General features: G+C 48.3%; 1 protein-coding gene across 4 annotated transcripts in view; it reads left to right on the forward strand.

Moving 5' to 3' along the window:
* The window catches only part of LOC118773540 (C-terminal-binding protein 2), a 93,124-nt gene extending 80,625 nt beyond the window's left edge, over window positions 1–12,499 (forward strand). For 2 of the 4 annotated variants that reach the window (XM_036522542.1, XM_036522551.1), the window contains 7 exons: window positions 938–1,082; window positions 2,791–2,997; window positions 6,536–6,750; window positions 8,225–8,355; window positions 9,158–9,285; window positions 9,998–10,115; window positions 11,726–12,499. In XM_036522542.1, coding sequence (XP_036378435.1) covers window positions 938–1,082; window positions 2,791–2,997; window positions 6,536–6,750; window positions 8,225–8,355; window positions 9,158–9,285; window positions 9,998–10,115; window positions 11,726–11,906 — 1,125 coding nt within the window. In that variant the 3' untranslated portion in view covers window positions 11,907–12,499. Of the gene's footprint in view, window positions 1–937; window positions 1,083–2,790; window positions 2,998–6,535; window positions 6,751–8,224; window positions 8,356–9,157; window positions 9,286–9,997; window positions 10,116–10,601; window positions 11,242–11,725 lie in introns of those variants that run through there. The other 2 variants (XM_036522533.1, XM_036522525.1) reach the window with 2 other exon arrangements.
* The last annotated feature ends 6,534 nt before the right edge of the window (window positions 12,500–19,033 follow it).

Genomic DNA, 19,033 nt, shown 5'->3' on the forward strand with positions numbered 1-19,033 from the left:
ATGGGGCGGGTGGAGGGGTTGGGGGGGGGTCTAAACTTCGCTCTGCCCTCACACACAAAAGCCACTGGGTGGAGACCCCCACCTCGCATCTCCACCAAACCCTCCCTGTCACCGATAATATCTGTAAAACTCCTGCATCCCTCGTCATGTAAAAAACGAACAGCACAAAAAAGGATTAGATCACATTTTCCATTAAGCCAGACATCGTCTTCCAAAAAGATTCCTCTGGCAAAAAATAAATAAATAAAAATAATAATTTCATTGCGTTAGTCATGTTTCGCACCGGGGTGCTTTGTCAGCGGCAGATCTTGCCTTGGGCAAGCTAACGGGAGAGGATGACGAGAGCGAGCGAGGAGAGAGCTTTAACCTTGAATCGGCATCTAGCAGGGATTCCCGGGGACTCGCGCCTCATAAAAGCTTTATGGAAATTCCCACCTAATCCGGTAGTCTGCAGCGAGCTAACGTAATTAGCCGGGGGTGAATTTAAAGCTACTCTGTGTTCGCAGGGGCATGACGGTGCTTGTCTGGATTGCTGTTGGCCCACACTGCTCTGGTTGTTGGATATGAACCACAGTCATACAGTCGGTGCAAGACCACTGGGCGACACCCCGCTGGGGGCTCGTGGGGGGCCACCGAAGGGTCATGCCCCATCATGACAGCACCAGATGTTTGTTCTTGGTTGTCCACAGCTCCGGCAGTGTAGCATAGTGGTAAGGAGCAGGACTCGTAACCAAAAAGTTGCTGGTTCGATTCCCCGCTGTGGCACTGCTGCTGTACCCTTGGGCAAGGAACTTAACCCACAATTGCCTCAGTAAACATCCAGCTGTATAAATGGGTAACCTATATAAAAAACTGTAACCTGTATGTCGCTCTGCTAAATGCTAATACTGTGATGTAGTAATGTGAAGGGTCATGTGATATCTCTCTGTCTCTCCAGGTCCTGAATGAGGCGGTGGGAGCCATGATGTACCACACCATCACGCTTACCCGGGAGGACCTGGAAAAGTTCAAGGCCCTGAGGATCATCATCCGGATCGGCAGCGGCTACGACAACATCGACATCAAGGCCGCAGGAGAGCTGGGTACATACGGGCCCCATTGCCCCACTCCCCGCACTCGCTGTTACCCCTTACCCCCTCCCCTCTCCGGAAGACCAACAAAGCAGAGGTCATTTACTACACAGGATATCATTCCACATGCATGTATAATAATAGCTTGAAACTAGAGGCAGCAGTGCAGCATAGTGGTAAGGAGCAGGGCTTGTACCCGAAAGGATGCTGGTTCAATTTCCCGCTGGAGCACTGCTGCTGTGCCCTTGGGCAAGGTGCTTAACTCAGAATTGCCTCAGTACATATCCAGCTGTATAAATGGGTAACATGTAAAAACTAGAAACACATGGCTACAAAGATAAAAAGAGGGTTACAAAGAGTGAAAACATATGCTATGTGTTTTTCAAAGCTAATAGGTAAGTTAACCAACATATAGTACAAGTGATATTTTTCTGCCCCAGAAGCATTTCACTGAACTTTGGAGGTGTGCTCCCGCATCAGGTATGACTAACGGGAAAAAATACGGGAAGAAGCCTAATGCCACATACCGTTCCAGGTAGCTGTTATTGCGGTAAAAATGGCTATTCAATATATCGCGACGGCTATATCGCCCAGCCCTACCTTGGCGTCTTTTAAGACCTTCCTTCATCCTTGCGTAGGGGTGTGCAGGGATGAAGAGGAGAAGTTGTTGTCTTGTCGATCCATTAAACGGCCAATGCGTGGGTGTGCTCGCTTTGTTTCCCATCTCTCTTCTGAGGTGGGGATGACAGACGAGTATCCCCAGAGCCGGGGGAGACGGGCTGGGGCGGGGAGTCCGCCACACTCCGCAGGGACTTCCTCTGATGTCTTACTCTCTTGTGTGACGAAACAGAGCTTGATGGCTGTCGGAAAGCCGAACGCTCTGGCAAATCCCTCTGTGCACAACGTGCAAGAAGGGAGAGAGAGGGGGGAGGGGGGGAAGATCAGTCAGGTTCCCCTGACTGCGCGAGGTGTCTCTCGGCTCGTGACGGCAGACTCACGCAGCCCCCCCACCACCGGTTCCTCCCAGCTGACAGCGGAGAAGGCGCTGACTGTCACACGCTTTGTGAGGAGGAAGGGGAAATCGAAACATAAACGTCGGGGTCTCGCGGGAGCCACAATTATACTGTTAGCATTCCAAGGAGGAAAGAAAAAAGAGATATGGAGTCCTAGGACAGGCCGCCCGCAGACACAACTGTTAGTGACATAGCAGTGAGGAGCCGTAGTAGTAGCAGAGGTATCATAGCAGTGCTGTGCTCAGTAAAAAGGGAGGCCGTCTCGTGGACGGGTTGCCAGATTGGTGCATATGAAGGACTCAAGTCGTTCATCATGAGTAAGGGCAGCAGTATCACAACGGAAAGGAACAGGATTGACAACAGAGAGGTTGCTGGTTCGATTCCCCACTGGGGTACTGCTACTGTACCCTTGGGCAAGGGTCCTAACCCACAACTGCTTCAGTAAATATCCAGCTGTATAAATGAGTACCGTAGAAAATTGTAACCTATGTAAGTTGCTCTGGATAAAAGTATCTGCCAAATGCCAATAATGTAATAATGTAATGTATTGTAACTTCCTGTTTCAGTGTTTGTTTAATTTCATCATCAGTGCCCTGCACTGAATAATGTAATAATAATGCAGTACTAATAATGTAGTAATACTGCAGCGTGAGCGGTTTTTATTGTCCTCGGGCGCTGTCTCAGACGGTTCGTGTGTGTTCCCACAGGGATCGCCGTGTGCAACATCCCCTCGGCGGCAGTGGAGGAGACGGCCGACTCCACCATGTGCCACATCCTGAACCTGTACCGGCGGAACACCTGGCTGTACCAGGCGCTGCGGGAGGGCACGCGCGTGCAGAGCGTGGAGCAGATCCGCGAGGTGGCGTCCGGCGCCGCCCGCATCCGGGGCGAGACCCTGGGGCTCATCGGCTTCGGTGAGGAGCACGCCGCCCGCCCCCTCCCTGTTCTGACCCGCCCGCTTGTGTTTCTTTCTCCACTGTCTGGAGATACAGATAAGGTTGTTCTCCGGCTCCCTCCTCCTTGTTCTCCTGGCTTATCTCAAGGTTGTCGTCTGTCTTTCGTCCTGATTCTGTCTCTTTCTCTCTCACTCACTCGTTTACTTCCTGTGTCTCTCAGTCACACACTCCACCACACATTCACTCGCTTTCTCATTCACACGGTCACATATTTGCTGTAACACTTTTGCCCTCCCTAGCTGTGTTTTCCTCACTCACTCACTCCCTCACTCACTGAGACATTCACTCTGCCACCCTTTCCCTCCCTCACTGGGTTTTACTCACTGAGACATTCACTCTGCCACCCTTTCCCTCCCTCACTGGGTTTTACTCACTGAGATATTCACTCTGCCACCCTTTCCCTCCCTCACTGGGTTTTACTCACTGAGACATTCACTCTGCCACCCTTTCCCTCCCTCACTGGGTTTTACTCACTGAGATATTCACTCTGCCACCCTTTCCCTCCCTCACTGGGTTTTACTCACTGAGATATTCACTCTGCCACCCTTTCCCTCCCTCACTGGGTTTTACTCACTGAGACATTCACTCTGCCACCCTTTCCCTCCCTCACTGGGTTTTACTCACTGAGACATTCACTCTGCCACCCTTTCCCTCCCTCACTGGGTTTTACTCACTGAGATATTCACTCTGCCATACTTTCCCTCCCTGGCTGTATTTTCTCCTGTCCTCTCTCTCCTGCGCTGTATCTCGGTGTCGCACTGTGCTCTGCGGTGTGTCTCTGTGTCCGAGTCAGTCCCTCACCCGGGACCGGCCGCCAAGCCGTGGCTCCGCCACGCGCCGCTCTCACAAGCTCCTCCAGACCGCAGGCTATCTGCGGCGCCACACACGCCCCCCCCCCCCCCCCACCCCCCTTTCCCCCGCTCCCGGTGGTCCCGTCCGAGCCCGGCCCAGCACGGACTGCAGGCACAGGCATGAAAAGACCTCGCACAATGGCGGCCGCCAGGAGGGGGGGGTGGCCGCCGCCAACACCCGACGCTGGGCCGAGCTGATACCGAGGAGAATGACCTGTCTGATTGCAGAAGCCGCCACGTTCCCCGCCCGGCGGGCCGCCCGCAATGAAAAACAGGCCCGCGCCTCCGTCCCACAGCGTGACGGCTGTCTTAGTCATGCCCGATTAAAAAAGCGCTCTGAACAGCAGCGTGGCGGGAGAGAAGGGGGGGGAGGCAGGACGGGGGGTTGGGGGGTTGGGGGGGTGGGGGAACAATAGACAGGGTGCAGGTTTGGCCAGAATTGTAGGCCTGTGACGTAATGACTAGACACAAAGACACACAGACACACACATACACAGACATACGCGTAGACACACAGGCACACACACATACATACGCACACACACTCACACACATACACATGCACACATACACAAACACATACACACACACACACACATACACACGCTTGCATGCTCCCACACATACATACACATATATACAAACATTGTCACACAGGCACACACAGGAATGCACATACACACAGAAAGCACGACCCATATAAATGATAGGCACATTTTAAAAGTATTATATATTGTATTCGATGTCTATATATACAAAATCAGCTCTTTTTAAGCACCAAGCCTTTTATGTGTCCCTACACCAAGAGCAACACCCAGATCAAAGCAAGTCTGCTATCACAGCACATCGCGTTTGAGGTTGAGCTAATCTTGAGTCTTTTTTTTTTCTCATATTTTTGTTCTGTTTGTCATAAATGAAACGGCTTTACAGCAGCCAAAATCTGATAAGCAAAGATATCAGATTGAGTCAGGATATCATTTACATAGAAGGTACAAAACAAGCAAAACCTCCTCTGTCAGGTTCCCACGATTCTCCCTGTCACTCAGAAAATCCTCACGTTCCTGCTATAGCTCGTGACCTTGCCAATACAGGCATCGCAACTGTGCATCATTCAGGGATATGGAATCTAAGCCTTCAGTTGATATGCAGATATAGCTGATTCGCCTTATGGGAAAACAGACAGGATAAGAAAAAAAATCTGTCAATCACCACACCTCTGAGGTGTGCAGATCAAATAAAGATGTGAACGGTCTTCAAACCTCACTATCGGTGTATGTGATCATTCTCTATCCGCGCTTTGGCCATGGGCTGCCCGTCCCAGATGCTTATCTTCAGATGATGCTGTTTGTGGCATAAGCGAGAACAATGAACGCCAGGCACTGACGGGGTCAATCCTCCTGGTTTTCCGCTTTCCTCCCAGCTGGGCCATCTCTGGCTAGATCACACGAGGCCTTTGGGATCCTGATGGGTTTATTGATCCCTGAGAGGGAATCTGACCTGGGGGAGCCCAGCACTCTCGCCCAGATCGTCCCCCTCCTTCTAGCGCCAGGGACACCAGCGGCGCAACCCTGTGACAAATGAGGGGCCGGTCTCTATGAGAGTCAATAAGCGATGCTGAGCTTTCATTCACTAACAGCAGCAGCAACGGCGGTCTATGCCGGAGCTCTTTGTGACATCAGGTGTTGCCAGGCAACCCGGCACCCCCCCCCCCCCTCCTAAGAGCAGAGCCGTGGCTCTCCCGGTTGTTGACGGCAGGGTAAGTAGAACCTGAGAGGATGTGGGACCCTTCGCGTGTGGTTCCTCGTTAAGGCCACACCCATTCACCTGCTGAAAGATGGGCCGTTCAGAACCCCGCCTCATTCGGGAGCCTCGTCGGTAGAGCTGGCGTTATTCATCTCCGCCTCCCCCCTCATAGCGCGTGCCGTTAATTAATCAGGACCTTCCGAGAGGCAGAACTTCATTAACCTTTACCACAGCGTGAGGTGGTGGGGGGGAGGTGCGGGGGGGGCAGGCCGGTGATGAACGGCGCGAGGCTTTTGCGTCTGGGGCGGGAGGTGTCCCATTCCGCCCCCCCCCCCCCCCCCCGTTCTTATCCCTCTCACCCGGCTCGTTGCTTAATGACTTAATCAGCCTCCTGATGCGTTCGGTTCGGCGCGAGCTCGCTCCCGTACACCTGTGCAGGTAAGCCAGTCGCGATCCCAGGGGGCCGGGGGCTGCCATCACACCCCTCGGGGAATGGGGAATATCCAGCATTCTGATTGGCTGATAGGTGGAATGTGTGTGTGTGTGTGTGTGTATATTAGGGGGGGGGGGTATGGCTCCCTACTTCAGTGTCTAGACATTACATCACAACCCCACAGTGTGCCATAGTGCAAAGGAGCAAGACTAGTTACCAAAGGGTTGCTGGTTCAATTCCCCGCTGAGGCACTGTTGCTGTACCCTTGTGCAAGGTACTTAACCTACAGTAACTTGCAGTATCCAACTGTACAGGTGGATAGAACCTATGTGATTCGCTCAGTAGTGTAATAATGTATAATGTAATAATGACAGTAATTTGATAACATAACACTACGTATCGCCCCCTGGGTGTCGAGCAAAGTGCGCTAACACCACCCACCCCCCCCCCCCCCCTTCTCTCTGCCCAGGTCGCACCGGGCAGGCGGTGGCCGTGCGGGCCAAGGTGTTCGGCTTCAACGTGATCTTCTACGACCCGTACCTGCAGGACGGGCTGGAGCGGTCTCTGGGCGTGCAGCGCGTCTACACCCTGCAGGACCTGCTCTACCAGAGCGACTGCGTCTCGCTGCACTGCAACCTCAACGAGCACAACCACCACCTGATCAACGACTTCACCATCAAGCAGGTGCGTCCCCGTCCTCATTATGAAAACCCCCCCTCCCCGCCCAACTGTGCTGAAAAGGTGGACTGTCTGTGAGGGCGCTCAGTCGTAATACAGCGTTCAGAACAGGCCTTTCATACCTGGAGATGTTTCCGTTCTTATAGTCTGCTTGCTTTATCTAGTACCAACTTGTGGATGCATTACATTACATAACATGCACTTAGCAGGCGCTCTTATCCAGAATGACCTCCAGCACAAGAGAGCAGAAGTGTATTCGTCCGTTTTATATGAGCAGCAGTGACAGACAAGGTTAACACTCCCAGACTGGCAGTTGCTTGCATAATGCCATTCAAGCCTATATAGACGCTGTAGGTATACCTTTGGCTGCTAGGCAGGACGACAGAAGCCTGCGGGATCATGAGGAGCGCCGATGCCCCTCTATTTGTTCATTTTCCATTACTCACCGCTGCCACCTGCAGGCCGAGCAGCGGAACAGCCTCCCGCCCCACGCGTTTCAGTCCTTCACGCCTATCTTCTGAGATGTGAAGTGCGCTCGCCTCGCAGCGGGAGGGAAAAAACAGACTCTGCCGAACCGATTTGATATTTATTCGCATGACACACTTAACCTTTAAAAAAAAAAAACGCCGTTGTCTTTCAGCTGTAAAATGAAAGGGAGTCTAATTTTCCTTCAGAAGGTTTTTGCAGCAGCCCTGGGCTTTGAGCAGAGCTCTTTAAAGGCCTAATAAAAGCCTGTTTGGCAGCTCCGGAGCTTTCCCTGCCCTGGATTTCAGCTTTTTTTTCAAGATTAAGGGATTACTTTATTCCATGAGCTTTGATTTCACTCTGTTTTTGTTGTTTTATTTTTTTGGCAGGCAATATTTTGCTACATCCCTCTGCAGTTAATTAATCTTTCGGGTTGTTCACAAACACAAACTTCTTTGCTGCTGGGTTGTGAACACAAAACTCCCCGTCGGTGTAGAAGGCACAGGCAGGAGTGGGCTGCGACCAGCATGGCACGGTGTGGCCATCAGAAGGTTATAGGTTCGCATACTTTAGTTCAGAGAGTTTTCCCCACATTTTCCCTTATATATATTGGCAGTGTTGTGGCGTAGTGGGTAAGTAGCAGGGCTTGTAACCACCAGAGAGGTTGCTGGTTCAATCCCCTGATGGGGCACTGCCTTTGTACCTTTGGGCAAGGTACTTATCCCAGCATTGCCTCAGCAAATATCCAGCCGTATAAATGAATAAATGGAGTGTAACCTCTCGGAGTCACTCTGGATAAGAGCGTCTGCTAAATGACAATAATGTAATGTACTGTAATACTGTAATGTACGGTAATATGTAATATTATGTAATATTGTTTTCAGTACCCTTGAAGCAGTCAGTCTGTATTCACAGGTTAATTCAGCAAAGGACAGATTTTAAAAGCACAGCGGGGGCTGTCCCTTATCACCCCTGCTCTCCCTCACGCCCCTCTCCCCTCTCCCGCCTCGCACAGATGCGGCAGGGGGCGTTCCTGGTGAACGCGGCGCGGGGCGGCCTGGTGGACGAGAAGGCCCTGGCCCAGGCGCTGAAGGAGGGGAGGATACGCGGCGCGGCCCTGGACGTCCACGAGTCCGAGCCCTTCAGGTGAGACACACACCTGCGCCATTACAAAAGCATCAAGAGCACATTGTGGACGTCAGCCATTGAAGGGTTAAGAAACACACTCCCAGTCTCGGGAGGTCAGTGGGTCCGGTCTCTCTCTAATTCCTGTTTGGCAGCTAGTCATAAACACACACCGTTAGAAACAGTTGCGGTACGCCTGCTTCTTGGTTTGCATGCTTCTCATGGCACCAAGGAGCCACAAAATGAAAGTCTAATCAAGCTAGAGGCAAACTTACCCAACAGCATTAATAATATCCTTCTCCTAATCAGCCCTTGTACTTACTTTTTAATTCCTGATTGGAGTGTGTGCAATGTGACGTTGTGAAAGCACACCGAAAAACCTGTGGCGCACACACCGTGCCAACATCTGACGAGGGTGGCAATTTAGTGTAGTGGTAAGGGGCAGGGCTCATAACAAGGAGGTTGCTGGTTTAATTCCCCACTGGGGCACTGCTGCTGTACCCTTGGGCAAGGTACTTAACCCAGAATTGCCTCTGTAAATATCCTGCTGTGTAAATGGATAACATGTAAAAATTGTAGCCTGTGTAAGTCCAGAGCATCTATTAAATCCTAAGAATATAATAATATGACTAAATGTCTGTCTGAAAGCCTGTTGTTGTTTCGTACCCTGTCCTCTTTGAAGTTCTGTTACTGGTCACAGAAGGGACGTGAGTTGTTATAGAGCCGTTTTGTTGAAGAGGAGTCCAGCCCGTGGCCTTGCTGTGATCAGTGTCCCATTCACGTGTGCTTATCTCTGCCCAACCCCCCCCCCCCCCCCCCACAGCTTCGCCCAGGGCCCCCTGAAGGATGCGCCGAACCTGATATGCACCCCGCACACAGCCTGGTACAGTGAGCAGGCCTCCCTGGAGATGAGGGAGGCAGCTGCCACCGAGATCCGCCGAGCCATCACCGGTAGGCCCCCACACCTCTCTGTTCGGGACCAGGCCTCTCCGGGACGTCCCCCACCCCCTTTCTCCCAGCATGCATTTCTCTGTGGGGAAAAAAAAACTGGGAAAGGCTGTTTTTTCTTGGACGTTCCGGTGTTAATACAGCGCAGGTGGGCGGGGCTGGACCGTGAGCTGGAAGGCAAGCCCAACCCCGCCCCCAGCTCACGCCGCCATCTGATTGGAAGGCCCACTTCCAGGATGTACCGCTCCGAGAGCTCAGAGAAACAGAAACTTCATGCGTTACTGGAGCCCACCCTTCAACCCCCTGTCCCCGCCCCTGTCCCCGCCCCTGTCCCCGCCCCTATCCCCACCCCCACCCGTAGCGCAGGGTCACACCCATACATTTCTTCCCCCCCAGATGTCACATTTACACTTCAATAGGGACCCACGCAGCCCTGATTAAATCTGCATCTCTTAATAGATGTCATCATTAACCCTTCGAGGGTGTGGGGAGGGGGGTTGTGGGGGGGGCGAGAGCCGAGGGGCTGGTCTGGATGATAACGTCTTGTTTGTTCGGTGATGTTAATTGATGTCCCAGCATCAGCTTCAGATGTGTTTTGGGGGATCAGACTAATTAATATGGCCCTAATATGGCCATCCCTCAGACTTAATGACTGGGGGGGGGGGGGGTTTGTATGTGTAACTGTAATAACCTCTCTCCCTGCTCTTCGCCCCAGGTCGCATCCCCGACAGCCTACGGAACTGCGTCAACAAGGAGTTCTTCATCACCACGGCGCCCTGGGGGGTGATAGAACAGCAAGCAGTGCATCCCGAGCTCAACGGCGCCGCCTACAGGTGGGTTGGGGGAAGCGCGTTGGAGTGGTTTCCTCTTCTGGACGTCATGGTGTCGACGTCATTTGCCTGTGCCTGTTGTTGTGACATATTTGTCAAAGGACCTTCGAAATTTGGACCAAAAAATTTAAATGTAAATGGGATGTTTTGTGAAACCCAATACCTGTGTCCTTAAAAAGAATCTGAAAAATGAGAATAGTAATAGGAATGAAAATTTTTTCCTAGATCAATGGCATTGAAATGAATTTTATGAAAACATTAGATACATCTCTACAGCCTGATTATTTCAGAATCCTCTGACTGCTGGCGTATCTTCAAGGCGGTGCTTTTTGGACAGGCGTGTTTTTCTGACTCCACCACCCACCACCCCCACCACCACGTCACAGCATAGGAGACTTCAGATTTGGCCCGCTCGTTGTCATTGCTTAGCCCAGCTGATTCTTCTCAGCCTTTCATGCTGTAAACGGACTGACTGCTTTTCTCACACAGCCGAGTGAACCAAACGCTACAGGCCGTAGCGCCCGCTGGTGTCCAAGACAAATAATATACCTAAATCAGAACCAGGTAAATACTCTGACCCCCTGAGCCCGTCTGGCCCGGGGCCCAGGGATAGATGCATTTTTGTTTTTTCCCTTTATACTTTGTTACTGCCTTTTGTCCTAATGATGCACCACCGACCCAAAGACTCCCCGCTCCCTCCCCTCCTCGTCCTCCTCCTCCCCACACCACAACAGATGAAAAGTACTGAATACACAACACACACAGAGGTCTTTCTCTCATATAATGACAGTGTAGGCTCTTGCCTTGGAGCACATTGCTCTAATTCACAGCAAGGGCGCGTCGTAGCTTTAGCGGTTAGCAGTTAGCAGGTAGATGCACAGGTGTGAGATGGTAGGCCTCAGGCCTGTTGGCTGGAGTTGCAGCAGCCAGACATGAAGGAGCCCGTAGGTTCCTGACCGTAGCCGGATTTGAGAAAGGGTGACTGTGTGTCTTAGCCGTCTCCACCTCATCCCTGTGCTCGTTCCTCTCCCCACTTCATGCTCCACAACTTCAGACACACACAATATTTACACACTGCTGTGTAGCCTTTGCTGAAGACCATGTCTGGTGGGCTTTTGAAAGCCACATGTGGCATGCAGATTAGCTTCACCTTTCTTGAGCTCCCATTAGCAACACTGGTAGTGGAAGTTGCACAGTTCTAATTCCCCAAGCATTGCTGTAGTTTCTTCAGTGTAGCTGTTGCGTGGTTGAACTAGCATTTAGCTGTTAGTTGTAACTGTGTGCTAGCACCAGCCGTACTGAGAGGACTGTCGTTGAGGAGGCAGCAAAGTGGATTTATGCAGTGAAGCAGAGCAGATGACAGATAATATCGAAAACATGTAATGCTCTTGCAATGTCAGTAGTAGTCACTTGAAACAACTGCTTCACATCAAAATGTAAAAGGTATTAGTCATGAAGAGTACATAAAAGGTTGGGGTAGCCAGGAAGCGAGCTGCATTCTGATGTAACCTCAGGCAGGCCAGGCGGGCCAGCCCGTCAGACAGAGGGGACATTTCTGGGTGATGTGACGTCCACTCTGACCCCGCCTCTCGTCACCCCCCTCCCTCCCGCAGGTACCCGCCGGGTGTGGTGGGCGTGGCTCCAGGCGGGATCCCCGGGACATTGGAGGGCATGGTGCCGGGGGGAGTGCCCGTGGCCCACACCCTGCCCTCTGGCACGCACCCCTCGCAGGCCCCATCGCCCAACCAGCCCTCCAAGCACGGCGACACCAGAGAGCACCTGACCGAGCAATAGCAGCGAAACGACCAGGGAGAGAGTGTGTTTCAGACCGACGCGCAAAAAAAAAACAAAAAAAAACCGGGACCAAGAGACAGTGACTACAACCCGCGCTGCCCTGCACCGGGGTCCGCCACATGTTCCACGGATTTGTACTTTTCAGTTAGTTTAGATGTTTTTTTGTTTTTCTTTTTTTTTGGTTTAAGTAGAACTTTTTGTTTTCTTTTATTTTTTTTTTGGAGATGCCAGTTTTTTCTTGGACATTCCGGTGTTAATACAGCGCAAGTGGGCGGGGCTGGACCGTGAGCTGGAAGGAGAGCTCAGCCCCGCCCCCGCTCACTCCGTCGTCTGATTGGAAGGCCCGCTTCCTGGACGTACCGACCAGAGAGCTCAGAGAAAACCGTGACTTCATGCGTCACTGGACCCTGCCCCTCAACCCCTGCCCCGCCGCTGTCCCCACCCCTGTCCCCGCTCACACCCATAACCCAGACTCCCAACCTCTCACCCTCTCACATGAGTTAATGTGTGTCCAAGTTCCATCTTGTTTGTTCAGTTAATTTTTTTGAAGGCCCAGCAGTGAATATTCTTTTCTTTTGTTCTTTAATGTGAGAAATAAGAAAATTAAAAAAAAGATTATAAAAATATATATATTTATCAGACAACAGAAAAGGAAAAGAAAAAGATTGCCCACAGCAGCAGCAATCTACGTAGTCAACTTTAACCCTTTCCCGGCCAAGGACCTTTCACTCTTGAATCACAGTAGGTAGTTCTCAGAATGGGGCTTTGGCCTCCCGGAGAGCGCTTCCACATAGCAGACCCGTTCTGTCTGCCTCTAGCCAAGGAGTATTCAAAGATACATTTTCATTGATTGTAGCACAAGAAGGTGTCTGTCTGAACAGTAAGGTTCCAGGTCATACAGCAGTCACTGAAGGTGATGGCATGGTCTTATGCTCTCACAGAGGTATCGGCCAGTGCCTGACCTGCTTAGCCGACACCCATGTGCAGAGTGGCCTACATCTTTTTATACTTGTCGTTTATACAGCTGGATATTCAGTGAAGCATTTCAGGTTAAGTGCATTTCTAAAGGGTACAGCAGCAGTGCCCCCCTACACAAGATTCAAATTTGCGACCTTCTGGTTACAAGCCCAGCTCTACACCCATCACGCTACCACCCTTTTAAGAGGTGTACTTTTAGTGGAATTCAAGGTTTGGCAACTGTGAGTTTAACCAAGGTTGTCTATTTCACAGCCATTTTATACAGAAACACAGCTGTTTATCACCATGCGATCACAAATGTCAGGACTCGCAGTGCTAGCCGACCTGAACAGCACACACTTTCGATATCACATTGTTTTGGTGTAAGACCTATACTGGGATGGCTGGGATCTTTCTCGCATGGCTAAAGAATGAGACTGTGTGAGAGAACTGGACCCACCCAGCAAAAGCGAGGCTGTTCGTCACGTCTCTGACCGATCAAGGCTTTGATCTCTCCATTTCCCAGTGCAACACCTTTTTTCCGGACAATTTCTTTCACAATGCTTCATCGAAAGGAAGATTGCCTCCCCTTGAGCCGGGAAAGGGTTAAAGTTGACTCCATTTCTAACTGACTCAGGAAAACACTTTTTGCAGAGATTTTTTTTTCCCCCAAAAAATATCGTCTGAAAAAGGAAAAAAAAAAAAAAAAAGCTGTCTGGATATTTCTCTTTCTGCGTCCCTTCTCCCTCCCTCTCTTCTGCATCGTGGTATTTTTATATGACAGACACACCCCATGTGTTTGGTGTTTAAAACTTTTGCAGAGTCCTGTTAGATTTGTATTGCCTAGTTAAATGTTCTTATAACCCATAGTCATTTTGTGAACCACCTTCTCTCTCTCTCTTCTCTCTTTTTTTCATAATAATGAAGGCCAGCTGGAGCTCTTGAGAGCATCGTCTTCTCTAAGAGAGCAATAGCAAACTCTTACTAGTGTCCCAACAATAGCAGAAGATGGCTGCCAGAGAAATTGTTTTTTTTGTTTTTAGTGTGAAGTATTTGTATTGTTTCTTGTACAAGGTAAACATTTAGCATTCAGTGCAGTTCAAATAAAAAAGAAAACAATTCTGAGGTCCTATTCTGTTTGTGTTTCAATGCTTTATATATATATTTTTTTTTAATTTCCTTTTTTTAATCTTCTGAATACCCACAAGGCCTGAAGTGGACATACTCTAACCATCTAACCTATGACTTTGTGAAACTTAGCAGAACATTTTAAACAAATGTTTATTTGTATTCAGGTACTTTTTCATATTTCCATTTGAAACTCCTTCAGTTTCAAGTTAACATACAAATTGGATATCAGGTTATTTTTTGTATTGTGTCTACAATTTGTTATATTCAGTATATACACATTACTTATAAGGAAAACTCAGATATATTCCTTAGCCTCCTCCCATCTCGATACCTTGGATAATAATTCACTGTACGTTCCTATGCCTTATGTCATCTGTGGGATGAATCTTGGTTTATGAATTTCCTCCTTACCGCTTCATCTCCATCCAAGGACGGTGTTGCCATTTTTACCACAAGGGGGTGCTATGGAACAAGAATTAATTTCAAGTTGATAAAAAGATGAGCAGCTGTTGTTGTCCTCTTCTGTATTTAAGCTGTTTTCCAAATCTGTGAATCTTAGGAAACCAGAGCAATCACAATACAATTCACAGGATGAGAATAACGTCGAAATGAGTCTGTAATAACACACGGCAGAGGGCTGGAGAGCTCAGGTTTGACATTAGCGTGAATTCCAGGTTGAATTCAAAGCACAGGATGGACTTTGATGGACACGGATCGCACGCCGATAGATGCTTCAGATACTTCGTACTCGCATCACAGCTTCGGAGACAAACGATCCTCTTTAATGTTCTTTCTGCACAGATACTCTAGATCCCAAGAGCAAATATGAATTATCATTTTACACGTTATTTGCATAACAAGGGAATTGCTAAAGTAGCCAGATGTTACACACATCATACGTTACAAAACTGTATTTAAGCATCTTGCTGGAGAAATCATTTAAAACGGGGTCGCGCTGGACAACGAAATGTAAATGACCTCCGGTAAGGCAGCCAGTCCAGTAAAAACGGCAGGGAAGGCTCGGGGATAACTTAATAAAGGTACATCATATCACTTATTATATCATACTCTGTATTTATCTACGTTTCGCTCGCTAGCTGATGGTACGATGTGTCTGGACGCTTTCTCGGTTCTTCTCTGTTTGCATGTCTGTGTGGTGTTTCCTCCGGCAGGGAGGGACGTGCTGAGCGACCTGAACTCAGCCCACCGTCATGATGCTGTGATCCAGACTGCTCCCAGCTCGTAAGCAAGCGAAGACTCGACACCCGTTCCACAGCACTCTATGGCTTGCGTCCCTATCGTGAAATGTACCGCCGGCACGCAGCGTAACGACTTGTGTAACATCATAGAGCTTTTCCAATTTATTTCCAGGTCATCTCCATTGTCCCTTCTGAAGTGGCCTGGGTGGAATGTTTCACTTTTTCACATGTAGTCTCAAAGGTTTTCTATTTTATTATTATTATTATTCCTGCTTGGAAATAGTGAACTCTACAGTGCGCGTTGTGACAGTTTGTGATGTTGGAGAGCACCGTATCAGATAAAATTGGAATGAGGTGTTTTCATTCTCCTTTGAGGAATGAAGGAGGTCTAGTTGAGCTCCAGCCCTTTGACTCAACTGACAACCAGAAAATAGAATTTCAGCTCAAAGGAACACAGAGTCTGTTATCTTGATAATACTGACAGACTCTGGCACAGCGCTTCAGGCCCAGGTAAGAAAGCTGGTTGGCTCCGGTTTAATGAGTCTCTCCCCTCTTCTGGAAGCCCAGCACTGTGACTACAGGTGGGGTTGGGGACTGGCTGACACGAGAGTAGCCTACCCTACAGCGGAGTTGAAGAATCAGCGGTAGAGGATTAATTTTAACTGTGCAATGGACAGCACCACCAAGGTGTAACACCCTTATGAATGTTACCCACAGACTGCATTCTCAGTGTTGTAAAATATCACTTTGATTAAATCATAAAAAACAAACTATGCTCTGCAACCACGGGGCAACCGACTGGCCCATCCTGCCAGGGGCCGCTCCTCTCAGACAAGATCCTGGTCTGCACTGGTCCCTCAGTGGGGGAATGAACCTCCTATGGGGGTCAGGACAGCAGAATCACTGGCCATTTTCTGATGCAGACTGAAGACTCACCTCTTCACACTGAGTGTTGGACCTCAATCCCCACCTCTTAGCAAGTAATACAAGTAGCAGGTGTTATTTTATGTGTAGCATCGAAATGTGTTTTAGATTCTGTGATCTAGTGAGTGTGATGTGTACTAGTGTGTGTACTTGTCTTCTCTTCGTTTATAGACTGTCAGGTTGCATAAGTTAACTCGTGGTAGGGCTTGAACAGTGTTATGCTCACACTCACTGGGCTGGGAATGTTGTTAGCCTGGTCTGACACTGTTGCTCATTCAGCTTGAATTGATACACATCTGTTCTTCTGTCCTGGAAGTCGCTCTGGACAGAAGCTTCTGTTAAATGAATGTGATGTAATGTAATGTAATGTAAATATGCCTGGTGAACAGATAATTTATCATAAAAAAATCCTTCATCGCCTAGCATTGGCGGGGCCCTTAAGATCTGTTTGGGCAACAAAAATAAGCGGCAGGTTTGTCTTTGCACGGGAAATATCTTCCATGCGAGAAATAAACTGGGATCGATACGGACCACTTGCATAGCTCCATTGTCCCAGTTCTGTCTCTCGATTTCCAGGCTAAGCAAGGCGAGGAACAGCTGCTCTACATTCCTGCTGTGTCAGGTTTCATAGGGTCTCAGCGGAGAGAGGGAAGGCTTCCAGTTCCCATCCCCTGTAAAGGTGTGAATCATCCCCAAGGTGAATACCAGAGGAGACGGCAAAACTGAGAGAGACCACGTGGAGACCTGTCTACTTACTCCAGGTGCTTTCCCTGCTGAAATGGTGGTAGGGCTTGAATGGTGTTATGCTCACACTCACTGGTCTGGGAGTGTTGTCAGCCTGGTCTGACATTGTTGCTAATCCACCTTGAATGGATCCACTTCTTTTATCCTGGAAGTTACTCTGTGTAAGTGAATGTAATGTAACGTAATGAAATTCTTCTGAGAAGAAGCCGATCGTCAGTCACTATTCAGACTATTCCACTGAGCAAACCAAAAAAATAACCTTAAGGTTAACTGTAACATAACAATGTAACATAACATTCTGTCATTTTGCGCCATCAAATCCTTGCCAACAAGCCCAGCAACATCTGCAAACAGTCCAACCTACCTGCAGTCCTGAGGCCTCATTTATAAAAAGTATTTGAATTTTATCCCATATTTAATTGGGAATTTTCTTTAAAAAGTTTGTAGGTAATATTGATAGAAGTGGTCAAACACATGAATAAAGTTACGTGGCTCAGAAGTACAAATCTTCTATCTATAAATCACAAACTGACACCAAATGGATTGCAGACTTATCAGGATCTATCTGGGAAAGCGATAGCAGCTAATAAGACAGCTATCATCCCGGGCAAAGGAGTCAGCTTGTTCCCTAAACGCTCTTACCCTGTAAAATATGTCATTCACCGAGTTCTCTAATAAAGCTAGCACAACCATGGCCGAATGTCAATTAGCACAGGCACTAGACCTACTTGTTGGGACCTACATTTCCGCTAAAGCACAAAACCCTTGTCATGACATTGGTAATTGTATTCTTCATGCCCATTTGATTTTGAATCTGGATCATATTCACACATACAATTATAGGCTTGTGCCATTTGATTCAAGCCTGTAATACAGCAGCTTGGCCACTAGGAAAGGTTCATACATCAGGAGCTTACATACTGCAAAGCACTTTTCCACATTCAAGGTTTATTAATCATTACTTTGGCATGGATTTTAACATTTTGAAGTTTTAAGATCAAATGAGCATTTGACCATTTTATAAATGAGGCTCCTGGTTTAGGCTCTCTTGGTTTCTCTCCACAACTTCTCTGTGGGCCATTGCTTTCCATGGTTTCAATCACTTCAGTACATATAAATCTGCTTGCTTAATATAACAACCCCAATAACGTAACCCGTTTTGAAAACCACCTGCTACACTCCACATGGATTTCCAAGTAAAACGATCCCTTCAGGAACACAGCAAGCTGCTTATCACCTTAGAAATGGCATATCAAAGCAGTGCTACTCGAGCAAACTGTTCAAAATTCACCCTCTATACAATATTGATCTTGTATGAGCTAGCATTGTAAATCACCTATCTGGCAATAAAAACCGTGGTTAAATTTCATGCTTCAGAGCACTTGGTGAAGGCAACGTGCCATTTTTGTCCTAAAATGTATAATGCTTTGTTCCTCATTGGCTGTTTAAATTGTAGGGCAATCAGCTATAGTGTCCAGTCTGTTGCAGTATCTCAAATTAACTAGCTAGTTAGCTAATGTTCTTTCACTACGTTGAATCATTGGAGATAAAATTAGCTAGCTTTTGCACAACCTGTTTATGCAATTCAACAGTTCTATTTTCAAATGAAATAGTAATTTTATTCTGAGAACAGAGGAAGTTATGAAACGACTTTGTGTGTTTGTGCTATAAATGTACAAAGGAATACATTAGATAGGAGCAAGATTTTCCTAAAACCCTTGGCAAAGAAAAAAAAAAATAGAACATACCACCGCATTTCAATAAAAGGCAGGGACTTCTTCCTGTCAACGTACAGTTTTAATATTTTAATGTTAATTTAAAAATAACACTTTAAATGTCTTCATACTTAGCTTTATTTCTCCTTATTATAACCCATCCTCTTCACAAGCATTCACTCTAAGTGAGTGTTGGTGTTACTTATTTGTCAGAGACCATTTTTTTTTTCCAGAGTTGCATCCATTTGAAAAAAAACACAGAGCGACATATAGGTAGTGTTCAAACTATGTGTATGACTCAATGAATACCACCAAAAACAATGCATATACAGTACTTTCATCCATGGCTACAACACCAAAGCACACTACTCAAACGCCACGTGTGTGTGCGTGTATAGATGTATACGTACACACACGCGCACGCACGCACACACACACACGTACGTACATACACGGC

The sequence above is a fragment of the Megalops cyprinoides genome, chromosome 1 (genome assembly GCF_013368585.1).
Source record: "Megalops cyprinoides isolate fMegCyp1 chromosome 1, fMegCyp1.pri, whole genome shotgun sequence".
Lineage (NCBI taxonomy): Eukaryota > Metazoa > Chordata > Actinopteri > Elopiformes > Megalopidae > Megalops > Megalops cyprinoides.